This window comes from Nilaparvata lugens, chromosome 1 (genome assembly GCF_014356525.2).
Source record: "Nilaparvata lugens isolate BPH chromosome 1, ASM1435652v1, whole genome shotgun sequence".
NCBI lineage: Eukaryota > Metazoa > Arthropoda > Insecta > Hemiptera > Delphacidae > Nilaparvata > Nilaparvata lugens.
Genome location: NC_052504.1, coordinates 69,181,878 through 69,201,193, shown reverse-complemented (window position 1 = coordinate 69,201,193; position 19,316 = coordinate 69,181,878). Strand labels below are relative to the sequence as shown.

The 19,316-nt window shown below is 35.9% G+C and overlaps 2 protein-coding genes across 6 annotated transcripts in view; one reads left to right on the top strand and one right to left on the bottom strand.

Annotated features, from left to right (window-relative positions):
• The window catches only part of LOC111045723 (bromodomain-containing protein DDB_G0270170), a 74,642-nt gene that overhangs the window by 31,884 nt on the left and 23,442 nt on the right, over nt 1-19,316 (bottom strand). The window lies entirely within an intron of this gene.
• LOC120354351 lies at nt 6,550-17,329 on the top strand. The gene is made up of 4 exons (XM_039441382.1): nt 6,550-6,807; nt 6,946-7,101; nt 13,614-13,772; nt 16,921-17,329. Exons 1-4 carry the CDS (start codon nt 6,733-6,735, stop codon nt 17,152-17,154), a joined length of 624 nt encoding a protein of 207 aa, XP_039297316.1. The 5' UTR covers nt 6,550-6,732; the 3' UTR covers nt 17,155-17,329.

Here is a 19,316-nt window from a genome sequence, read left to right as displayed (position 1 = left end):
TAGCATGTATATTCTTCTTCTCCAATCTCTTAATTATAATTGAAATTTCCATATCATATGTTACTATAGAACTATAATCTAGATAGAGTACCTCTTCGAAACAGTTGTTAACTGGCAACTAAATTAATAATTTTGTCAGGTTGGCATTAAGTTGAGTTGACTTTGTTAGGTTGGCACCAAGTTGAAGATTTAAATGCATTTATCGAGGAAAAATTGATTGGGCACTGCCACTTCAATCCTGGGAATATTATATTACTAGCCGTCAGGCTCGCTTCGCTCGCCATATCCGTTTAGTCTGGACCCCCGACTGGATTGTCCTAACATGATAAAAATGCAGGCGAGCGAAGCGAGCCTGCTATCTCATTCTTGGACAATCCAGTCGGGGGTCCAGGGGCGTAGCCCCCTGGCTAACGGATATGGCGAGCGAAGCGAGCCTGACGGCTAGTAAAACTTATAAATGTAATATGTTGTGTTTTATTCAGCTGGAATCAAGGGTCAGGGCAACAAGGACAGTCTGTGTAATAACTACCAAATGGCATTAGCTTTTTTAAATGAATTGGAAAATTATAGAAATTGCATGCAATTCGAATACTGAAATTATCGCAGCTGACTTAATAATATATCATAACAATTCTTCTATGCACTTTCAATGTTATTTTTATGTCGTGTAAAAGGACGAAGGAGTGAGTCAATTCTGTTGTCCAACGAACTCGACCTGTAAAAAGGTTCGAAGGGTACATGTTTGAAGAATTTATTTGAAGCTGATCAATTCATTCCAAAGTTATTGTAAAACATACAAATTGACGAACAACGACATCGGCATTGGTTAGTGAGAGCTCGCTAATACTCGTTCAACTAGGCAATGAATGCCCAAAAACAAGGTACAAAGGGAAAAGTTTGGAACACAATCTTTGACCCCGCAGCTCTCTCAAGGATAGTTGCGGGTGAACTTATCAAAAGTTCTCACCCCTACTCCCTGTGCAAAGGGGGTAGAGGTGGTTTGAAAGTACCATTTTTTAGTTTTTCGCATATTATATCTGGAATAATATGCGTCTTTCGGACATATCCATCGGATACAAAATTGAAGCTTACAGATTTTCATACAAGTTTTATTCGTAACATTTCTCATATCTGTCATATTTTCTAGTTATACTCTCTCGAAGGTTCGTAAATTAAAACAAAACAAAACATAGCTACATAAGCTACATTATATTGTAGCTTACATGAATAAAGAACTCTAAGTCTCATCCTCTCTCTCTCTCTCACTCTCTCTCTCTCTCTCTCTCTCTCTCTCTCTCTCTCTCTCTCTCTCTCCCTCCCTAACTCAAACTCACTCTCTCTTTCTTTCTAGTTTAATAATCAGTTATATCAGAGACAAAATAATATTTTCTACAACTGCGCGTAAAGAAAGAATTTACACACTCAATTCTCCTCGTAAAACAGCTTATTTCTGAGGAGAATCTACTTTTTCACTCGCTAACCATCCAGTGTGCAGTAGATTTACTTTACGCTCCCAAATCATTCGCGCATGCGCAGAAGAGTTTCTTTACGCTCCCTAATCAGCTGATTGTAAGCAAAGACCTTAAAGATGCTTAGACTGACATGCAGCGCTAGTGAGGTACTTGGAATTGAAATCGGCCATTGAGGGGGCAACCTATAAGATTATTACATACCAATGCCTTTGTAATCTATGGTATTACAAATATATAGATATAAAGTCTCGTGCTAAAATACCCCAATGGCGACCTTCAATTTCAAGTAAGAGCTATCATTGGGAAGGCATAGGCATTGTGGGTCTATATCTCTTTAAGGTCTTTGATTGTAAGCAGCTCGCCAAAAAGTCAGATCTTAACCTAAAACGTCGGTAATTGAAACTCCGCCGATAAAAGTAATTTAACAGGTTTGGGCAGTTGTAGAAAAAATTTTGTATGTAATTCGCGCGTAATGCTTCTTTATCGCTCTTGCAAAATTATCACGCTCCGCTTCGCGTCGCGTGATAACTGTTTTGCGCGAGCTGTAAAGTCGCGCATTACGCTCTTAATACATAAATAGCTATTTCTTTTCTCTATGATACGAAATAGTATTCGTTTCAAGGTGAATAGGGTGTAAGTCAAAATATAATATTATAGCTTACATAAAAATGTAATTCACACCCTCTCTCTCCCACACTCAATCACTCTCCCACACTCAATCACTCTCTCTCTCTCTCTCTCTCTCTCTCTCTCTCCTCTCTCTCTCTCTCTCTCTTTCTCTCCAAAAAGATAGGGAGCGTTTTGTTGGAATTTCCACCACTTACAGGATATCACAGGACGCACAGGATATCATTCTGTATTCAGATAGAACGACAATAATATACGGATAGGGGAGACATTCTCTCTCACTCATGCTCTCTCCCTCACTCATTCGCTCTCTCTCTCTCTCCCTCCCTCTCTCCAGTAGAAATTACTGACACTTGATGCACACTGGTGCTGGAATCACGTGACTTGTCAGCACTGTTTGAATAGGAATCATTGAAGTCATGAATTGGCAACAAACTGACAGATTAACGTGAATTCAGTGAAACTCGGATTTGCATTCATGCTTCCGTTCATCTAATTCAGTTGTCGCTCGTCACGCCGCATGTGAATATCACAGTTATCCTCCTCCTCCTCCTACTCCTCCCCATAAATCCCCCTCTTCCTCCTCAGTGACAATTCCCTCCTCCTCACTTGAATAACTCGTCCTGCTCAGTCACAATTCACAATTCTCTCCTCTTCACTGACAATCACTCCTATAAACCCTCCTCCACCTCACTGAAAATCACTCCCTCCACCACTCTCTTGGATCACTCCTCCACCTAACAATTCCCTCCTTCTCCTCACCGACAATTCCCTCCTTCTCAGTCACAATATCATCTTCTCACTTGAATCACACCTCCTCCTCTTCTTCCTTCTCCTCCTCATCATCGCAACTTCTGCTCTATGCATCCTATTATTCAGAGAGTGATGCGCGGAAATATCTCTCGAAGCGGCATATCTTTTGCGTTTCGGATGATTATCATGAACGAACGTCATTGTTTACCTCCTCCCTCTCCTCCTCCTCCTCCGCCTCCTCCTCCTTCTCCTCTCTACCCCAGTTCGTTGGAAATCAGTGAAACGCATATTGTCATCCGCTCTTCAAAAAGCGTCCGTTGTCTCTCATCTGTTGAAAATCTCATAGCACTCAGTCAAAACACCGATTTATCCTCCTCTTCTTCTTCTTATCTCTCTTCTTCCCCTTCTTCCGCTTCACCATCTCCTATTTTCTATTCTATTGTCTAATTCTTCTAATACTTTTTTACTATTTTAATTTTCTTCTGTCCACTTCTTTTTATCCTTCCCATCGTATTTTTTAGTATTTTTTTCTACTTCCTTCATTATTCTTTTTCTCCTCTCTCTTTCTCCTCTCTTACTCCTTCCTTCCATTTTCCCCTTTTGCATTTTCCTTCTTCTTGTCCTTTTTCTTTTTATTTCATCTCCTTATTAATTTTTCTTTTCTTCTTCTACCTCTTTTACAGTCTTTTTTCATATTTTTCTCCTTCCTCTCCCACTCCTTTTACTACATCTCCTCCTTTTTCTACATTTCCCACTCCTCCTTCTTTTTTTCCTGTTCTTCTTCTTCTTCTTCTTTTCTTCTTCTATTTCTCCTTTACATCTCCTTATTCGTCTTCTCATCATCTTCTTATCTTCTTCATCATCATCTTCTTATCTTCTTCATCATGTTATTATTCCCCATTGTTCCCTTCTTCTTGACCATCTCCTCCTTCTGCTCCTCCTCTCCTCCTCCTCTACTCCTCCTCTCCTCCTCCTCTCCTCCTCTCCTCCTCCTCTCCTCCTCCTCCTCCTCCATTTCCTCCTCCTCCTCTTCATCCTCCTCTACCTCTACTTCACTCTCCTCCTCCTCAGTTCGGTGGAAATCAGTGAAACCCATATATTGTCAACCACTCTTCAAAAAGCCTGTCATCACAGCCCTTGTCTCTCATCTGTTGAAAATCTCTTAAAACTCCTGCCAAAACACTGAGTTTTTCTCACTCTCTTACTCTACTTCATCTTCTTCCTTAATTTTCTCTTCTTTTTCCTCTTCTACTTTTTCCTACACCTTCTAATACATTCTTCTTCGTCTTCTACTGTCTTCTTTTCCATATTTTCTCCCCACCACTTCTTATCCATCACTTTTTTTCTTCTTCTACTTCTCATTCCTCTTCTTCTTATACTTCTCATCCTGCATCTTCTTCTTTCTCTTCTACTACTACTTCTTCTTCTTCTTCTTCTTCTTCTTCTTCTTCTTCTCTTCTTCTTCTTATTCTTCTTCATCCTGTTCCTCATCTTCTTCTAATCGTCTTGCTCCTCCTCCCAAAGTCTCGTTATTCCTCCTCCTACTCCTCCTCCTCACTCAGCCACACTGTCAATGTTGATCCGAGTGGAATCCGTCAACTTATTCTTTGTTCTCCCACTCCTCCTTCTCTACCTACTCCTCCTCTTCCTCCTCCTCATCTTCATCCACCTCCTCTCACCACACCACCACCTACTACTTCCCCCCCTCATCATTTCTGTCATCATCATATCCCCTCAACAATTTCTCCATTATTATAATCTCCTCTCCTGTTTTGCATTCTTTCCAAGCAGCTTCCATTTCACTATTCAAATCTGCCCCGTTTTTTTCATGTCCCTTTTTTCCACCTGTATTATCTTCTGCCAACGCCTCGTCAACGTTGCTGTAATCTATAGTGAGGTTCACGTTATAATGGCAGTATTTGATCAACATTGGTGATTCTATCCTTGTCTATCATTCGACAAAACAGATAGCACTATCCTTCCCCACACCTCTGCATCTTTGAAAAAAAACATTCGTTGACTATGTAGGAACATAATGTACTACCAAAATATTTTATTTAAATTGTAAGAGTGTATTATTAAATCTTGTTGAAAAATATGTTCTTGACAAATAAAATATTTTTAAGATAGAAGTTGATCATTATTATTGAACATTGAAGCGATTAATATTATATTGATGTGCATGTTATAATGGCAGTATTCGATCAACATTGGTGTTGTTATCCTAGTCTATTATCCTTGCATCATCTTTGTATCATCTTCGTATTATCGTTGTATTATCTTCCTATAGAAAGGTTCACTTTATAATGGCAGTATTTGATCAACATTGCATTGCTATCCTTGTGTACTACTCGACAAAGCAGATAACTATCCTTTTCTACCTCCGCTAAATCGTTTGTTGACTATAGTCTATAGAGTAACATAATGAACTACAAAAATATTTTATCTAGATTATAGAAATGCATGAGAAAAATTTTCTCTTGTCAAATTTGACTGGATTGAGATAAAGTTGTGTATTATCAACAAGAATAAACAATTAATATCACATTAGATATACTGGGTTGACTTGAATCAAATATGTGAGGCGGTGGTAACAGAGAATTGGCAACATTGAAGTGCTATCTTGATTATCATTTCGATTTGTACGCATTTCTGGTTAAAAAGCCATATTATAGTATTGAAGAGTTTTTGAATGATAGGATGTTATAATTAGTTCAACTAATAATAAATACAGTAATAATAAACTGAGGGTGATGCCCACTTAAGCTCTTATGCTTGTGCGTGGGTAATGAGAGGGATGATGATGAGAGATGACGACTCCTTTCTAGGTAGTCAGGACCGACGACTTATCGTCTCCTCAAAAAGACGGGGTGGCCGTATCTATGTAATTCAACAGTTGAATCACAGTTATTTGTTTGTAAAGTTTAGAAGAATGTTATAATTTATGTGACATGTGCTATATCTTGTAAGCTCCTGTTATTTTATTTATTAATTTTCTGTACTTTTCAATACTTGTTGACATGGCCAGTTGTAAAGTGTATTATCTTTATAAAATTGAATCAAATTGAATCATGAAAATCATTATCAGATAATGTTTTCTTGACGAACAGAATAGAATTATATTTATTTATCAACGAGAATCTAACAATAATTGATATTCTATCAGATACACCGGAATGACGACTATCTATTAAACCGATCATCAATCATATGATACGGGTTGAATCATGCAATCTATTATAGAAATCAGTGGAAATAAATGAAAATATAAATCCAAGTACCCTTTTTAAAATTGTTCTCTCACAACATATTTATAGCCGAAACGTGTTGTGAGTAAACAATTTTAAAAAGGATACTTGGATTGCTATCTTCATTTATATTCAAGAGTAGCCTTAACGAAAAAACAAAGCAGTGGAAATATGAGACTTGGCCACCCTGTAGACCCATCTTTCTCCACTGCCACCATAACGTGAACCTCACTATAGCAATCAATATTATCAGATATACCGGTATCACAGCTACCTACTATAGAAGGCTGTGTGGTAACAGATGATTGGAACTCCATAATAGTTTTCAATTACTTTATAACGTTAATTCCATGACAATTATTTGATTTATCTTATTTATAATCGATCTGAGCTGTTTATCCCATCTGAAATCATGCATACAATAAGGATATCCTTCCTTTGATTGAGACAAAACATGTTTTTATTTGTTGTTGAGGTAGAACATGCAACATTACATGCTTATTTAATTATTTATCTATTTACTCTATATATTATGTCATTATTTTCAGCTTCAGTTTCATTCGTTGTTTAATTAGTTTTGCACTTTAAACCCAATAAATACCTACTTGCAGTTCACCCACAGAAACTTTCAAATGTTTGGTAGAAGAAAGTTTTTCTCATTTTTATTATGTTCAATGATTTTGGGGTCGTTTGGAGCTTTAAAAGTGGTGGGTGATAATGTTCTAAACTCAATTTTATTACTTTTTCTTCTTCTTCTTCGTCATCATCTTCTTCTTTCTCTTTTCCTTTCTTTGTTGGTTATTTTTATCAAATACTTAATGTATTTTCATATGTAATGTTTTCAGGGAGATTACGATTTGAGACTGGATCATATCGACTACTGTGATAGAAATGTGAAACAGAGATTCCTCTCAAATATGAGAGTAGAGAAACTTAATAGAACTCATTTCACTTATTCAGGATTCGTCGATACATTGGTTGATATAGATGAGAACACAAAGGTGGGTATTCCATGTATTCATTTATTTAGTCACTAATCTATAATATTATATAATAAAGGAAAAAATTAGCTTATGCACGTACACGATAGGAAATTCACGAATGACGCATCATCACGAACTACTCTGAAATGATTAACTTGAAATTTTGCATAAAGATTCTTAATTTACAAAGGTTTATGTATATTATTAATTCTTCAAGATTTCAGTACGTCAAGTTTTCAGTTAGACGGATAGGTGAGCGAAGCAAGTCTGCCGGCCATAGTAATAAATTGAGTTGATAATAATTTCATTCTTTATTCTTACCTAATTTTAAATTATTATTTTCACCTATATTATTCTCTCATCATTGGAATGGTGAGAATGAAAAAAAAGTTAACCTTGTGATACTGCTCTCCCAAATTCAGTATTATATGAGGTTAAACAAATTCCGAAATAGTTTAAGTCTTGTAGTTTTTTACTAAACAACGTTTTCAGTCTAAATACATACTATAGTGAGGTCCTCGTTATAATGGCAGTGGAGAAAGATAGGAGAGCGTCAATGCCGATTCTCTGCCTTCCCACTGCCTTCTATAGACAATAGCTCATTCCATATAAAACACAAAACTTGTTTTGGTATCTCAAATTTATTTTCTGTTTTTTTAAATGAACTATAAAAAGGGTACATTCTAAGAAAAACTTGGAAAGTGGATTATTAATGTCAAAACTAGTTTTTGTGTTTCATATGAAAAGGTTTTGAAAACAAAAGGGTAATATGGAATTATTCCTTATAATGGAATCTTTTTTTTATATGAAAATTCTAATAATCTCTATATCTATAAAAGGCTAAGCCCCGACAGACTGAAATCACACCACAACCCAAACTACCGAGCCTAAAAACTCGAAATTTTGCACAATTGTTCATGGTAGCCTTGAAACATCCACTAAGAAAGGATTTTCAGAAATTTGCTCCCCTGATGGAGCTGGGGCCCCCAAAAATTTTGTACTTTTTAACCGCTTATTCCACAGCAAAGTCATGAGGAACTTTTTTGTTCAGCTACGAAAAATAATTAGATCTATGCAGAAAAATTCCGATCAGGAACACAGGGGGTTCAGGAGAGGGCTTTTTTCGAAAATTTTTATGTAAAATCACACTAAAGCTAAAACTGATTGGCCTATAGACTTGAAACTTTGCACAAATATTCTTCAAACATGCTAGACGCGCACCAAAAACGGATTTTGAGATATTTTGCCTCTAAGGATTTCAAAGGATGAAAAAGGATCCTATTAAGTAAGGTGAACGCCATAATATGAAACTGAGATAATTGACACATGATATTCTAGCATATGTTGTAATCATTGGAAAGCTTAAAATAATCTTATCAATCAGCTGATCGAATTAATTTTTCGTAAATCGAGAGCGCGATCTTGCCACGTGTGTGTTTCATTGTTGTATTCTTGGTCAGTTCGGTTTGCGCCTTCTATCAGCTGTACATGGAGTGTCATACATTCCGATTAGAACAGAGCACAGAGATTTTCTTTGGTTAGGAGTTTGTTGATAATTCTTTTTTCAAATTAAAATTCTATTGCCATCAAAAATCATATTGAAAACTTTCTTTATAGACAACAAGATTACAAAAAAAATGTCGAACATATACCTACATTTATTTGTAGCATGGCCAGAAAAAGGCAAACCTTAGCAGTGAGTTCATTCAACATATTTATTTTTTAATATTTTGTGAATAAAAAGTACGAGTTGATGAGAGATGTGAGTAATTCCTTATATTTGATCCAAATGGTTACCTAATAAATTTTATACGTATTTTTGTAATGAATTGAATTACTAAAACGTATTGATTCATTGATTGTTTATAATGTATCCAGTGTCCATAGTGAAAGTGATTGATAGGCAAGAACTCAACAAAACGATCGGTCTGTCAAATAAGGCAATTCGCAGTTCAATCAACAGGGTCAAAGATAAAAATTCCAAGCAACTGGGGTTATGTTTCCTCAATGAGCGACTAAAAAGACAAAACTTCACAAGACATGGATTACATGTGAATCGATCTGGCAAGAGAATTTTCTGTGATAGACTGGCAGAGTTAATTGCAATCACCAGCTGGTTTGTTATCAGATAGTAACTCCCCTACAGGTAAACAGAGTTTTTTAGAGATGGATCCACCCGGTCAAATAATAGAGTAACATCGGGTAATTCCAGTCATACACCATTCCTCTTCAGCATGAATATACAGGGCATTGGAAGCAAAATAGAAGAGTTGAACGTACTCCTTGCAGATCTTAAGTGTCCAATGAACATTGGCTGGCTTCATGTGATACTACTATTCTGAACAGACTCAATAACTATATTCTTGCTTCATCTTACAGTAGAAATAATGAAAGAAGAGGTGGTACGTGTATAGTGTTGAAAAAATCCATCAATTTCAAAGTTAGAGAAGATATTGAGGCCTTGTCCATTGATAGTGCATTTGAGTGTGCAGCTGTTGAGTTTGGTCTGAGGAGAGATGGAATATCTAGAGTATTTGTAGTGATCTCTGTATATAGGGCGCCGGATAGTCCTGTGGAGGACTTCTTCAATATTTATGATAGGCTCTTGTGCTTGCTTAAGAGGAGCTTCAGGCAGAAAACAATATTTATATGTGGCGATTTCAATATTGATATTCTTAAAGAAAATAGTAGAGACAAGAATAAGTTTTTGAACATCACGACATCGAATTTATATAAATTCATTTTTGACTAGCCAACCAGAATATCTTCATCTTCAGCCACTTGTATAGATAATATAATCACGAATCACAATGTAAGCAGTATTCATGAGAATATAATAGACCCTGGTCTCTCAGACCATCTAGCCTTAAGTGTCACTCTGGAAAACGGGTTTGCTCCGGAACGCTCTGTATATAGGTTGGGAAGATGTATAAATGATATATCATTGAATTTATTCTACAACCTGTTAAAAACGGTAGACTGGTCCTACTACTTTGTTAATACTTTGCTACTTATAAGAAGATCCTGAAAAAATAGTGATATTATTGGCCAAACAAAAATCTAATGAAAAGCTCATCTCAAAGTCTACTAATGTTTACAGAGGAGCATGGACTGTCGTCAGGAAAGAATTAGGCCTGTCAAATTGTAATGAGCAAAAGATTGAATTGTCCAATGGCGATGATGTGATCTCTGATCCGGTAAAAGTAGCATCTTTTCTCAATGATCACTTTTTGGAGTGTAGTACTGAAGGGTTGAGCACTACTAGGTCAACTAGTGGGAAGCAATATTATCTCGAGAAAATTGGTAGGCAACACGGCTTGTTCAGATTTAAAACTGTTAGTGAGAGTGAGGTGAAAAGGGCTGTCTTAGGTTTAAAAAATACTGGCTCATGTGGATGGGATGAGATTTCTTCCAAGGTGGTAAGCAAGTATGTCCCATTATACTACAACCTCTCACCTACATCATCAATTTGTGTCTGAAGGAAGGTGTATTCCCACAAAAGCTAAAATTTGCAGTCATTAAACCCATCCATATGAAGGAAAGTAGGAAAAATGTCAAAAATTATCGTCCCATTGCATTGTTGACAACTTTTTCCAAGATTTTTGAAAGAGTAGTATTCCAGCAGATGTCTGCTTACTTGGTGGATGAAAACATTCTCTATAATAGGCAATATGGTTTTAGAAGAGGTGCGTCGACTAAGTCTGCTACCTTCGATGTTGTGACCGACTTGTTGAGTGCTCTGGATGGGTCGCAGAGGGCTGTGGGAGTCTTCTGTGACTTGTCCAGGGCGTTCGAGATGGTTGACCACGGTCTCCTTTTGGATAAGTTGAGGTTTTATGGATTTAGTGGTTGTGCAGAGACATATTTTTTAAATCCTACCTTGAAAGGAGATATCAAGCTGTAAAGAATGATTGTGAGGGCTCTTAGGTATTTTCTACATGTCAGCAAAATGGGCGAGGAGTGCCTGTGCCTCAGGGATCCATACTTGGGCCTACTTTGTTCAATATCTTTATCAATGACTTGCCCTACAATGTGGATGGTAAATTGATATTATATGCTGATGACACAACAATCTTGGTTAAAGGTAACAATAATCAGGAAGTCAAGGAGAAAGCTAAGATTGCTGTACAACAGATCAACAGGTGGTTCAAAGATAATTCATTAAAGTTAAATATGAGTAAAACCAATGTTGTGAAGTATTCTGCAAGAGGGAATGATAATGATCCACTGGTAGTGGGATGGGACTATCCTGCTTCCGAAAAAACAAAATTTTCAGGTGTGGAACTGCAGGGGAACTTGAAGTGCGATAGCCACGTGGAAAAGCTCCAAAAAAGACTGTATAATGCTCTCTTTACTCTGAGAACTGTAAAGGCAAATTCAAATATTACGACAGCTCTAAGGGTCTATCATGGATATTTCCTATCATTGATTAGATTTAGTATTATATTTTAGGGGTCAGGAAGGAACTATTTGAACACATGCTTCAAAATGCAGAAAAAAGCACTTCTGGTTCTTGAGGGAGTGAGTCCTTCTTCTTCCTGTAAACCTATACTCAGGAGACTTCAGCTTTTTTCTGATCCAGCTATCTATTTCTTGGAAGTGGTTTCTTTTGTGTTCAAAAATTCAGAAATTTTCAATGTTGACCGAATTAATCATGCATACAGAACTCGAGGTAGAAATGCATGTTTGTTCCAGCTCCCAATTCATAGACTCTCTCTGCTTGGAAAAGGGCCATATTACTCAGGATTGAAGTTTTATAATTGTATTCCAGAGGATATTAGGTTGTGTGGTGGTTATAAAGTGTTTTTATCCAAGATAACCAGGACATTGGTAGAGGCATGTCCCTATACAATAGAGGAGTGCTGCAACGCATTCTCAGGATCCCGATCCTGAACTTGACATGTTGCATGCCACTTGAGCCTTGCTCAAAAATGTGTGGCTTTACGCAACTAAATTGTAATAAATAATGAATAAATAAACTACTCAAAATTAATGGCCTCATAGAATTTATAGTATTCCTGGTGATTGAGTCTGTCTTTTTTCAGCGTTGACTATTAATAATAAAGCTTTATCCACAACTAGCCCACCCGGCGAACTTCGTACCGCCAAAAGGTCAATGTATCTCATGTCACACTTGACTTTATTTGGTGAATCATGGAATTCATCTGACGATCAATATTTTTATCAACACCTCAATACGGACTTCCTATGTACCTAGTCATGCAGCATTCATTATTCCGAAAACATATTCTTCTCAATCAATTGGTAGTAATATCTATCAGTAAAGTGTTGAATTAAAAAAAAATAAATAAAAATAGATAGGTTGAATCAGTGTTTCAGGAATGAATTCAATGTTTTCATAGTTGTTCATTGTCAATAGATGGTCCAGGAAAGATGCAATGTACAATGAATCACACAGAATTCTATATTCTTTCCATCTTCCATTTTAGGATGAATATAAGCTAAGCTAGATTCAATTTTTTTTTAAATTATTCTTTCATTCTTCAGTAATTGATAGATGCAATATGAACAACTCTCTTTCATATGGATGCAATATTTTTTTCCAACATTTTCCAGATAGGGGAGTGATAATTATTTGTATAGGTCTTCTAAGGAACGATTATCTACAGCTGGTACCAATCAACTACACTAACTTCAACTCCAAACTACCGTTTCAATACCAGTACACAATTTATAACAGGATGACGTGTTTATTATACAGCTGGTAACTTTAGATGCTCAATCACATTATCACAATAGAAATGATCTTGAATCATGATCATTTTCCCGTTCTTTGGTAGCCGCTCTGTCGACAATTTCGAAAACATAGGTCTGTAAAATGAATTAATAAATAATTATTATTTATTTATTTATATATTTATTATTCATGGATACAACAGGTAACTGTTATTATCAACCCTATTGAAATTTCTCTTCAGAAACCATCCCCAATATTCACACAACATATTCCCATAGTTTCATGCCGTTATTTCAAGTAGTTTTTAAGTATATAGGGTACAAACAAACACACAAACAGACATTCATTTTTATGTATATAGATTTACATTCGGCTCAAACAAAAGTCTCTCTGAATGGAGGAAGAATGATAAGGCTGAAAACTTTCAGCTCTGTTGTTTTAACATTTTTTTCAAATCATTTTCAAAAATTTCATGTGTTAACCTACTATTGTGTTTGAAACTCTTCTGGCGCTATCATAGTTTTACCACTATTCTGTTCCACAGTCCTATCTCTTGCAGTCGTTAACTATATCATCCTATAATAAAGTAAAGAGCTGGCTTATACACGTACGGGATAGGAAAATTATGTTTGACACATCAACACGTCTAAGCTACTAGACTGAAACTAACTTGCAATTTTGCATGTAGATTCTTTATTAACCAAGGATGGTTAAAGGCCTATTTCCAATTCTTCAAAATTTCATTACAAGTTTTCAGTTTGTCAAGTTTTAAAATAGATCCTTGTGGAGCTCGGGTTTCTGCTAGTTTCTGTATATATATATTGTGTTACAGGTTAGAGCTCATGTACTGTTAAAACAGACTAATGGACGTTTCAGTACAGTAATTGACGTTAAATATAAGGCATGTGATATACTGTCAACTTTCACCTTGGAAATAATGGAAAGCGTTTTTGAACACTGCAACACCACATTCGAATGTCCTATGAAGAGAGTAAGTTTTGTATAAAATTATGATGTTGTGTATCAAGTTGAGATGATACTGTTTCATATTGTGTTGATACTGTATCATGTGTGATGATACTATATCATTTATGGTGATACCATAGAGAATAGGCCTAGGTCGTTTATGATGCAAATTTCAGTGTAAACTGAAGCCGATAGTCCTAGTTATTGTTTTTGGTGAAGCTATGTGACGCTGGTAGTCTCTTAGAATGTGCCGTTCTCACACTCTTACCCCAACAAAACACTAATAATCGACTAATGGACAGAAGTCGACAGTAATCGGTTTCAGTTAACAGAAAATCGGCTTGAAATTTGAAACATAAACGACCTAACATCATGGCATATTTTCCCTGTATGGTTGTATTCAGAAAACTTTTAAATAGAAACTGAAACTGAAAACTGTTCGATATTTTCGATGTTGGTTCATATACAGAGTGTTCTGAAAAAAATGCCCATAAGTCAGGGCGTGATTCCCCACATAAAAAGAAGAAAAGAAGTTCTTATTAACATAAGTCCGAAAATGCTTAGTTACCAAGTTATACAGAGTGAAAGATTTCGTCTGAATTTCAGTTCCCCTGCTGAAACGAAGCCCTACGGGTATTTGTTGGCTGTTAGTACAATTCAGCGTATTTTATGTTAAATAGACTGAGAAATTGAATAAAACCTCTCACAGACCTGCAGCTACAGTAATTTTTAAGATATGTGACGAAACACACGAAACTTGAAACTTGGTCCCGAAAAACAAATTCCTTTAAGGTTTGAAGCAGATTTACTATGTTAAATGTACAATAAACACAGAACTTGTAGAAAATTTAATTTTGAAAAGAAAGACGTGAAATAAGTCCATAATAGACAAGTTCAACCTTTAAAAAAATAATCCTTAATACATACAAAACGCATGAAAAATAGACAAAATCTGTTAAAGTCTCTTTTCATGTGTTTTGTATGTAATATTGATGATTATTTTTTAAAGGTTGCGTTCGTCTATTATAGACTCATTCTACATCTCTATTCTGTGAAGAAATATTTTGTGTTTGTTGTACATTTAACATAGTAAATATGCTTTAAACCTTAAAGGAATTTGTTTTTTGGGACCAAGATTCGCGTGTTTCGTCACATATCTTAAAAATTACTGTAGCTACAGGTCTGGAAACGGACCCAGTAGTGAAAAAACTACTTCTTTGTCGCATCAAAAGTTTGGTCCGCCATCTTGAAACTGCCATTTCAAATCCAACTTCATTTTTATAAATGGGAAGGAAGTCATATGATACATGATTTCGATACAGACTTTCAAGAGAAAATGAATGACAAAAGCCGCACATCTATAACTCAAACTGTAAGAAGGAATTCACTTTCGAAGATACTAATAAATCATACAAAGATAAAAAAAAGGAGTAGGTTGAAAATTTGACAGATAAAACTTTTCTGTTTAAGTGCTGAATATGTGGATGAAAGTTACTATACAAGTGTTTACAACACAGAAGAGTGAAATTTGATAGTTTCTATTTTCTATGTACTTGATCCGGGCGCATTCCGTGGTCATTTTTGGGTAACAGCCGTGAAAGATGTCTCAATTTCTTCGTTAGGTCTAGCATAGTAAGGATGATAAGTCGAAATCACAGGCAAACACCTCGGAAACAAGATGGCCGCCAAAATTTTTAGGATTTTGCTATATCGCTTGTATTTCAATAACCGTTCACGATAGTCAACCGTGTTTTGAACGAAAATATTTCTAATGTATTCCTCTACTTATTTTGTTCTGTAAACCTCTAAAACGCGTATTTTATTAGTTAAAACCTTCAAAAGCCCAAATAAACGTTTTTTTCTATTTTTCTCAAATTTCTTTCCCTCTATAACTATCTTGAGCAAGGAATACATATAAGTTTTGAATCTATTAAATTCAGATCGTTTCTTCAGCTTTAAAACAATATATCTCCATGCGCTGTACGTCAACAAATGTGTTCTCCAGCGCCCTCCAAAGAAAACCCTGCATGATTTCTGGTGCGGTTTTCCATACGCATGAGGTAACAAGCTAGAACTATAAAATCGATTTTTCATGACTACTCCAAGATAGAGACTTGCAAATGGCCCCATTCTCTTTGTTACAGCAAGCCGAATAAGAATATTTATGATGGAAACAACGATCTTATCCGACATGAAAATTCAAGATGGCGGTAATTATTGACAGAAATTTTTATATCGTTTGCTTTTCAGTTATTGTGAGAGATATCGGATTGGTTTTGCCACCAAAGTGATAGATTTCGCCAGTGATAAAAACATGACAGTATGCAGCACATACTTCAAGCATAATATTCCAGATGGAGTAACACAAAATCAGATTGATCACGTTTTGATTAACAAAAGGCATGGATCTGACATATTAGATGTGCGAAGTTACCGAGGGACAGACTGTGATACAGATCATTATTTGGTTGAAATAAATTACAGACAGAGAATAAACAACATGAAGAAATTCCGAGAAGTGGAACAAAATAAATTTGATGGAAAAAGGCTTATAAAAGAAAATGAAGCTAGGAAGAGATTCAATTTATAAACTTATGGATAAATTTGCAGAGAATCAAGGAAGAGAGGACACAGTTGAGCGAAAATGGGAGAATTTCAAGAAAGCTGTAACAGGAGCTGAACAGGAGACAGTTAGATATGAAAAGAGAGAAAAGAGAAATAACTGGATGGATGATGAGTGTTTGAAGGCTTTGGAAGATGGAAATCTAGCAAGATTGAAAATGATAAGTCGGAAAACTAGGGCCACAACTGCAGCTTATCATAGTTTTAGTGTTTGGTGTTTACAACAGATGATAAGCATTGTCGATACGTAAATTCAATCAGCCAATGGCCGTTTTCACACCGATATCTTGCCTACACGACAGGACACAATTTACTCCAATGGACAGTATTAGATGAGACTGTGTATTATAACAGGTCTACTGTCCACAGAACTGTAGATTATGCATTTTTTGTTAAAACTGCATTGACATAGTTAACAATTCTTGAAACTTATCTTCTCTAATATTATTTTGAATTTGTTTGTATTTCAAACTATATTGTTTGTGACAAATTAAGTTTTCTATTCTATTCCATTATCTTTTCTAATCTTATCTTTTATCTTTGTTCAACAGTGGACATGTGAGATGAAGAAATGGATAGTAAATGTAAATTTCCAGAATATTCCAGCTCTGCCTTACGGTGATTATAGACTAGACTGGTACGGTCTAAGACGCCTGTCATTGGCTAAGGAGGAAACACTATTTTGTATACGAATTTATGGCTCCGTCCACCCCAAGTATAAACATAGACCACAAGGAAACATATCAAAAAATTATAATGTCACTGCACTAATGTCACAGATATAATCTCATAAACAGCACTGATTTATTACCTATAAACCTGACGAGACATTATTCTGTGTTTGAATCTATGGATTCGTCTATCCCAAATACCAATTATAAAGCACGAGAAAACATCTCGAAGAGTATTATCATGTAACATATTTTGATCTATTTTCAATATAAATATATAGAAGCGAAATGGAACTGATTCATTCACCCACTCATCCCAATAACAACCAATTCCAATGTATTATTGTTATGTATATAGTGTGGTCCAAGTTATAGTATCTGTATTTTACTAACAGAATTGGAACGATGTGGCAACATTGTGGAGGTAGAAAAAATTTCGCTATTTACTTTGTCGAATGATAGACAATGATATCTACACCAATGTTAATCAAATACTACCATTATAACGTGGACTTACTAAAGCTCCACTTATCTCCAATACCAGCATAATAACATGAAACAAGGTAAAGCATCTCGAAGGAATTATAATGCCATAGATCCTGATAAACCTATAAACAACAATGATCAATCTGATTTATATAACCTATGAACCTCAGGATACATTTTTCTGTATTTGAATCTATAAAGTGAGGCCCACGCTGTGATGGCAGTTTTTGATTAACATTGGTATTGCTATCCCCTTGTCTAACATTCGACAAAGCAGCGCTATACTTCTGTAGCTTCGCAACGTTGCCTTTTCAACAATGTTTGAATGTAGTAAATTAACAAAATCATATCTGATCTCAATTATGGAAATTCATTATAAAATAAATGAAAAATATGTCTTGTTGACGAATAAAAATAATTGATCATTTCAAACAAGAATGAACAATTAATGTCACATCAGATATACCGGTATATTATCCTCTGTAGAAGGCAGTGGCAAGGCAGAGAATTGTCAACGCGGTGGTTCTCCTGTCTTTCTCCACTATCATTGTAACGAGGACCTCACTATATAGCTCCGCTCTTCCCAATCCATACCAACATAAAATCGAGAAAACATCTCAAACAAATAAAATTTACAAGAATCATGAATTTGAAAAGAATGCCAACTGGAAGAATGCCATTTGAAGTCCACGACGATAGATCTACTGGAAAAAGAGATGTGGCAGAGCCAAGAAAGAGTTCGGTACCGGAAAGGTCACTTAATAAACCCAATCCCTGAAGTGAACATGATGATGATGAAATTGTTTATTCTATGGCTATTACCAATTGATATCTTCTATTCAATTGACCCAACTGTTGAAACCACGTGTTAATTGAATAATCGAAGGCACTATTCAGGTTATTACACCATTATCAATGTCTAGTAAACTGAAATCTTGAACATTGGCAGCGAATATTATCATAGAGAGAAAATAGCCTAGAAATTTATTACCTCATGGTAAAGGTCGTTGAAAATTTCGTCACTGTCGACTACTGTCTATTATTAGTGTTTTGTTGGGGTGAGAGTGTAATATTATCGGCTCAGTTTGAGAGACTACCAGCGTCTCATAGCTTCACCAAAAACAACTACTAGCACTATTAGCTTGAGTTTTTTAAAAATGTTTTTAATTTTGATTGTCATTAAAACTAGTCTCAGAGACTAACCATTAAGGCTTCAGTTGAGACTGAAATATGCAATATGAGCGCCCCATACTATGGCATGTGGCTCAGCTCCACGGAAGAAAGGAAAAAATATCATGATGAAGCTTCTCTTGTTTTTGGCAAGGTTTCACATCACTGGCAACCCTCTCCCGTCAGTCAATCCTCTATTGAAAGCAGTGGCCAAACAGAGAATCGGCAACGCTCTCCTCCTATCTTCCTCCACTGCCATTATAACGTGCACCCCACTATACTCCATCGAAGTGTTATCAAAGCAGAGCGGTCTATAATAATTTATAGCCTTTGATTTGGTTGTTTGACGCAGCAATTTTGTGGAGTTCATGCATGGATGAAGCCTCTAGTGCTTCCTGAATAATAAATGGATATTGCAGATCACTCTAAATCACAGGGGGAAGAATACAGGTGATGATGATGAAGAAGAAGAAGAAGAAGAAGAAGAAGAAGAAGAAGAGAAGAAGAAGAAGAAGAAGAAGAAGAGAAGAAGAAGAAGATAATGATGATGACAGGAGGATGAGGAGGAGGAGGAGGAGGAGGAGGGTGAGGAGGATTCGTAGAAAGAGAAGTGAGAGCAG

Excerpts from the sequence above, each read along its gene's own strand:
- LOC120354351 (XM_039441382.1), top strand. The coding sequence starts at position 6,733 with ATGTTTGGTAGAAGAAAGTTTTTCTCATTTTTATTATGTTCAATGATT. Across the intron at positions 6,808-6,945 it reads CGTTTGGAGCTTTAAAAGTG|GGAGATTACGATTTGAGACT; the intron begins GTGGGTGATAAT and ends TAATGTTTTCAG. Across the intron at positions 13,773-16,920 it reads TCGAATGTCCTATGAAGAGA|TGGACATGTGAGATGAAGAA; the intron begins GTAAGTTTTGTA and ends TTTGTTCAACAG.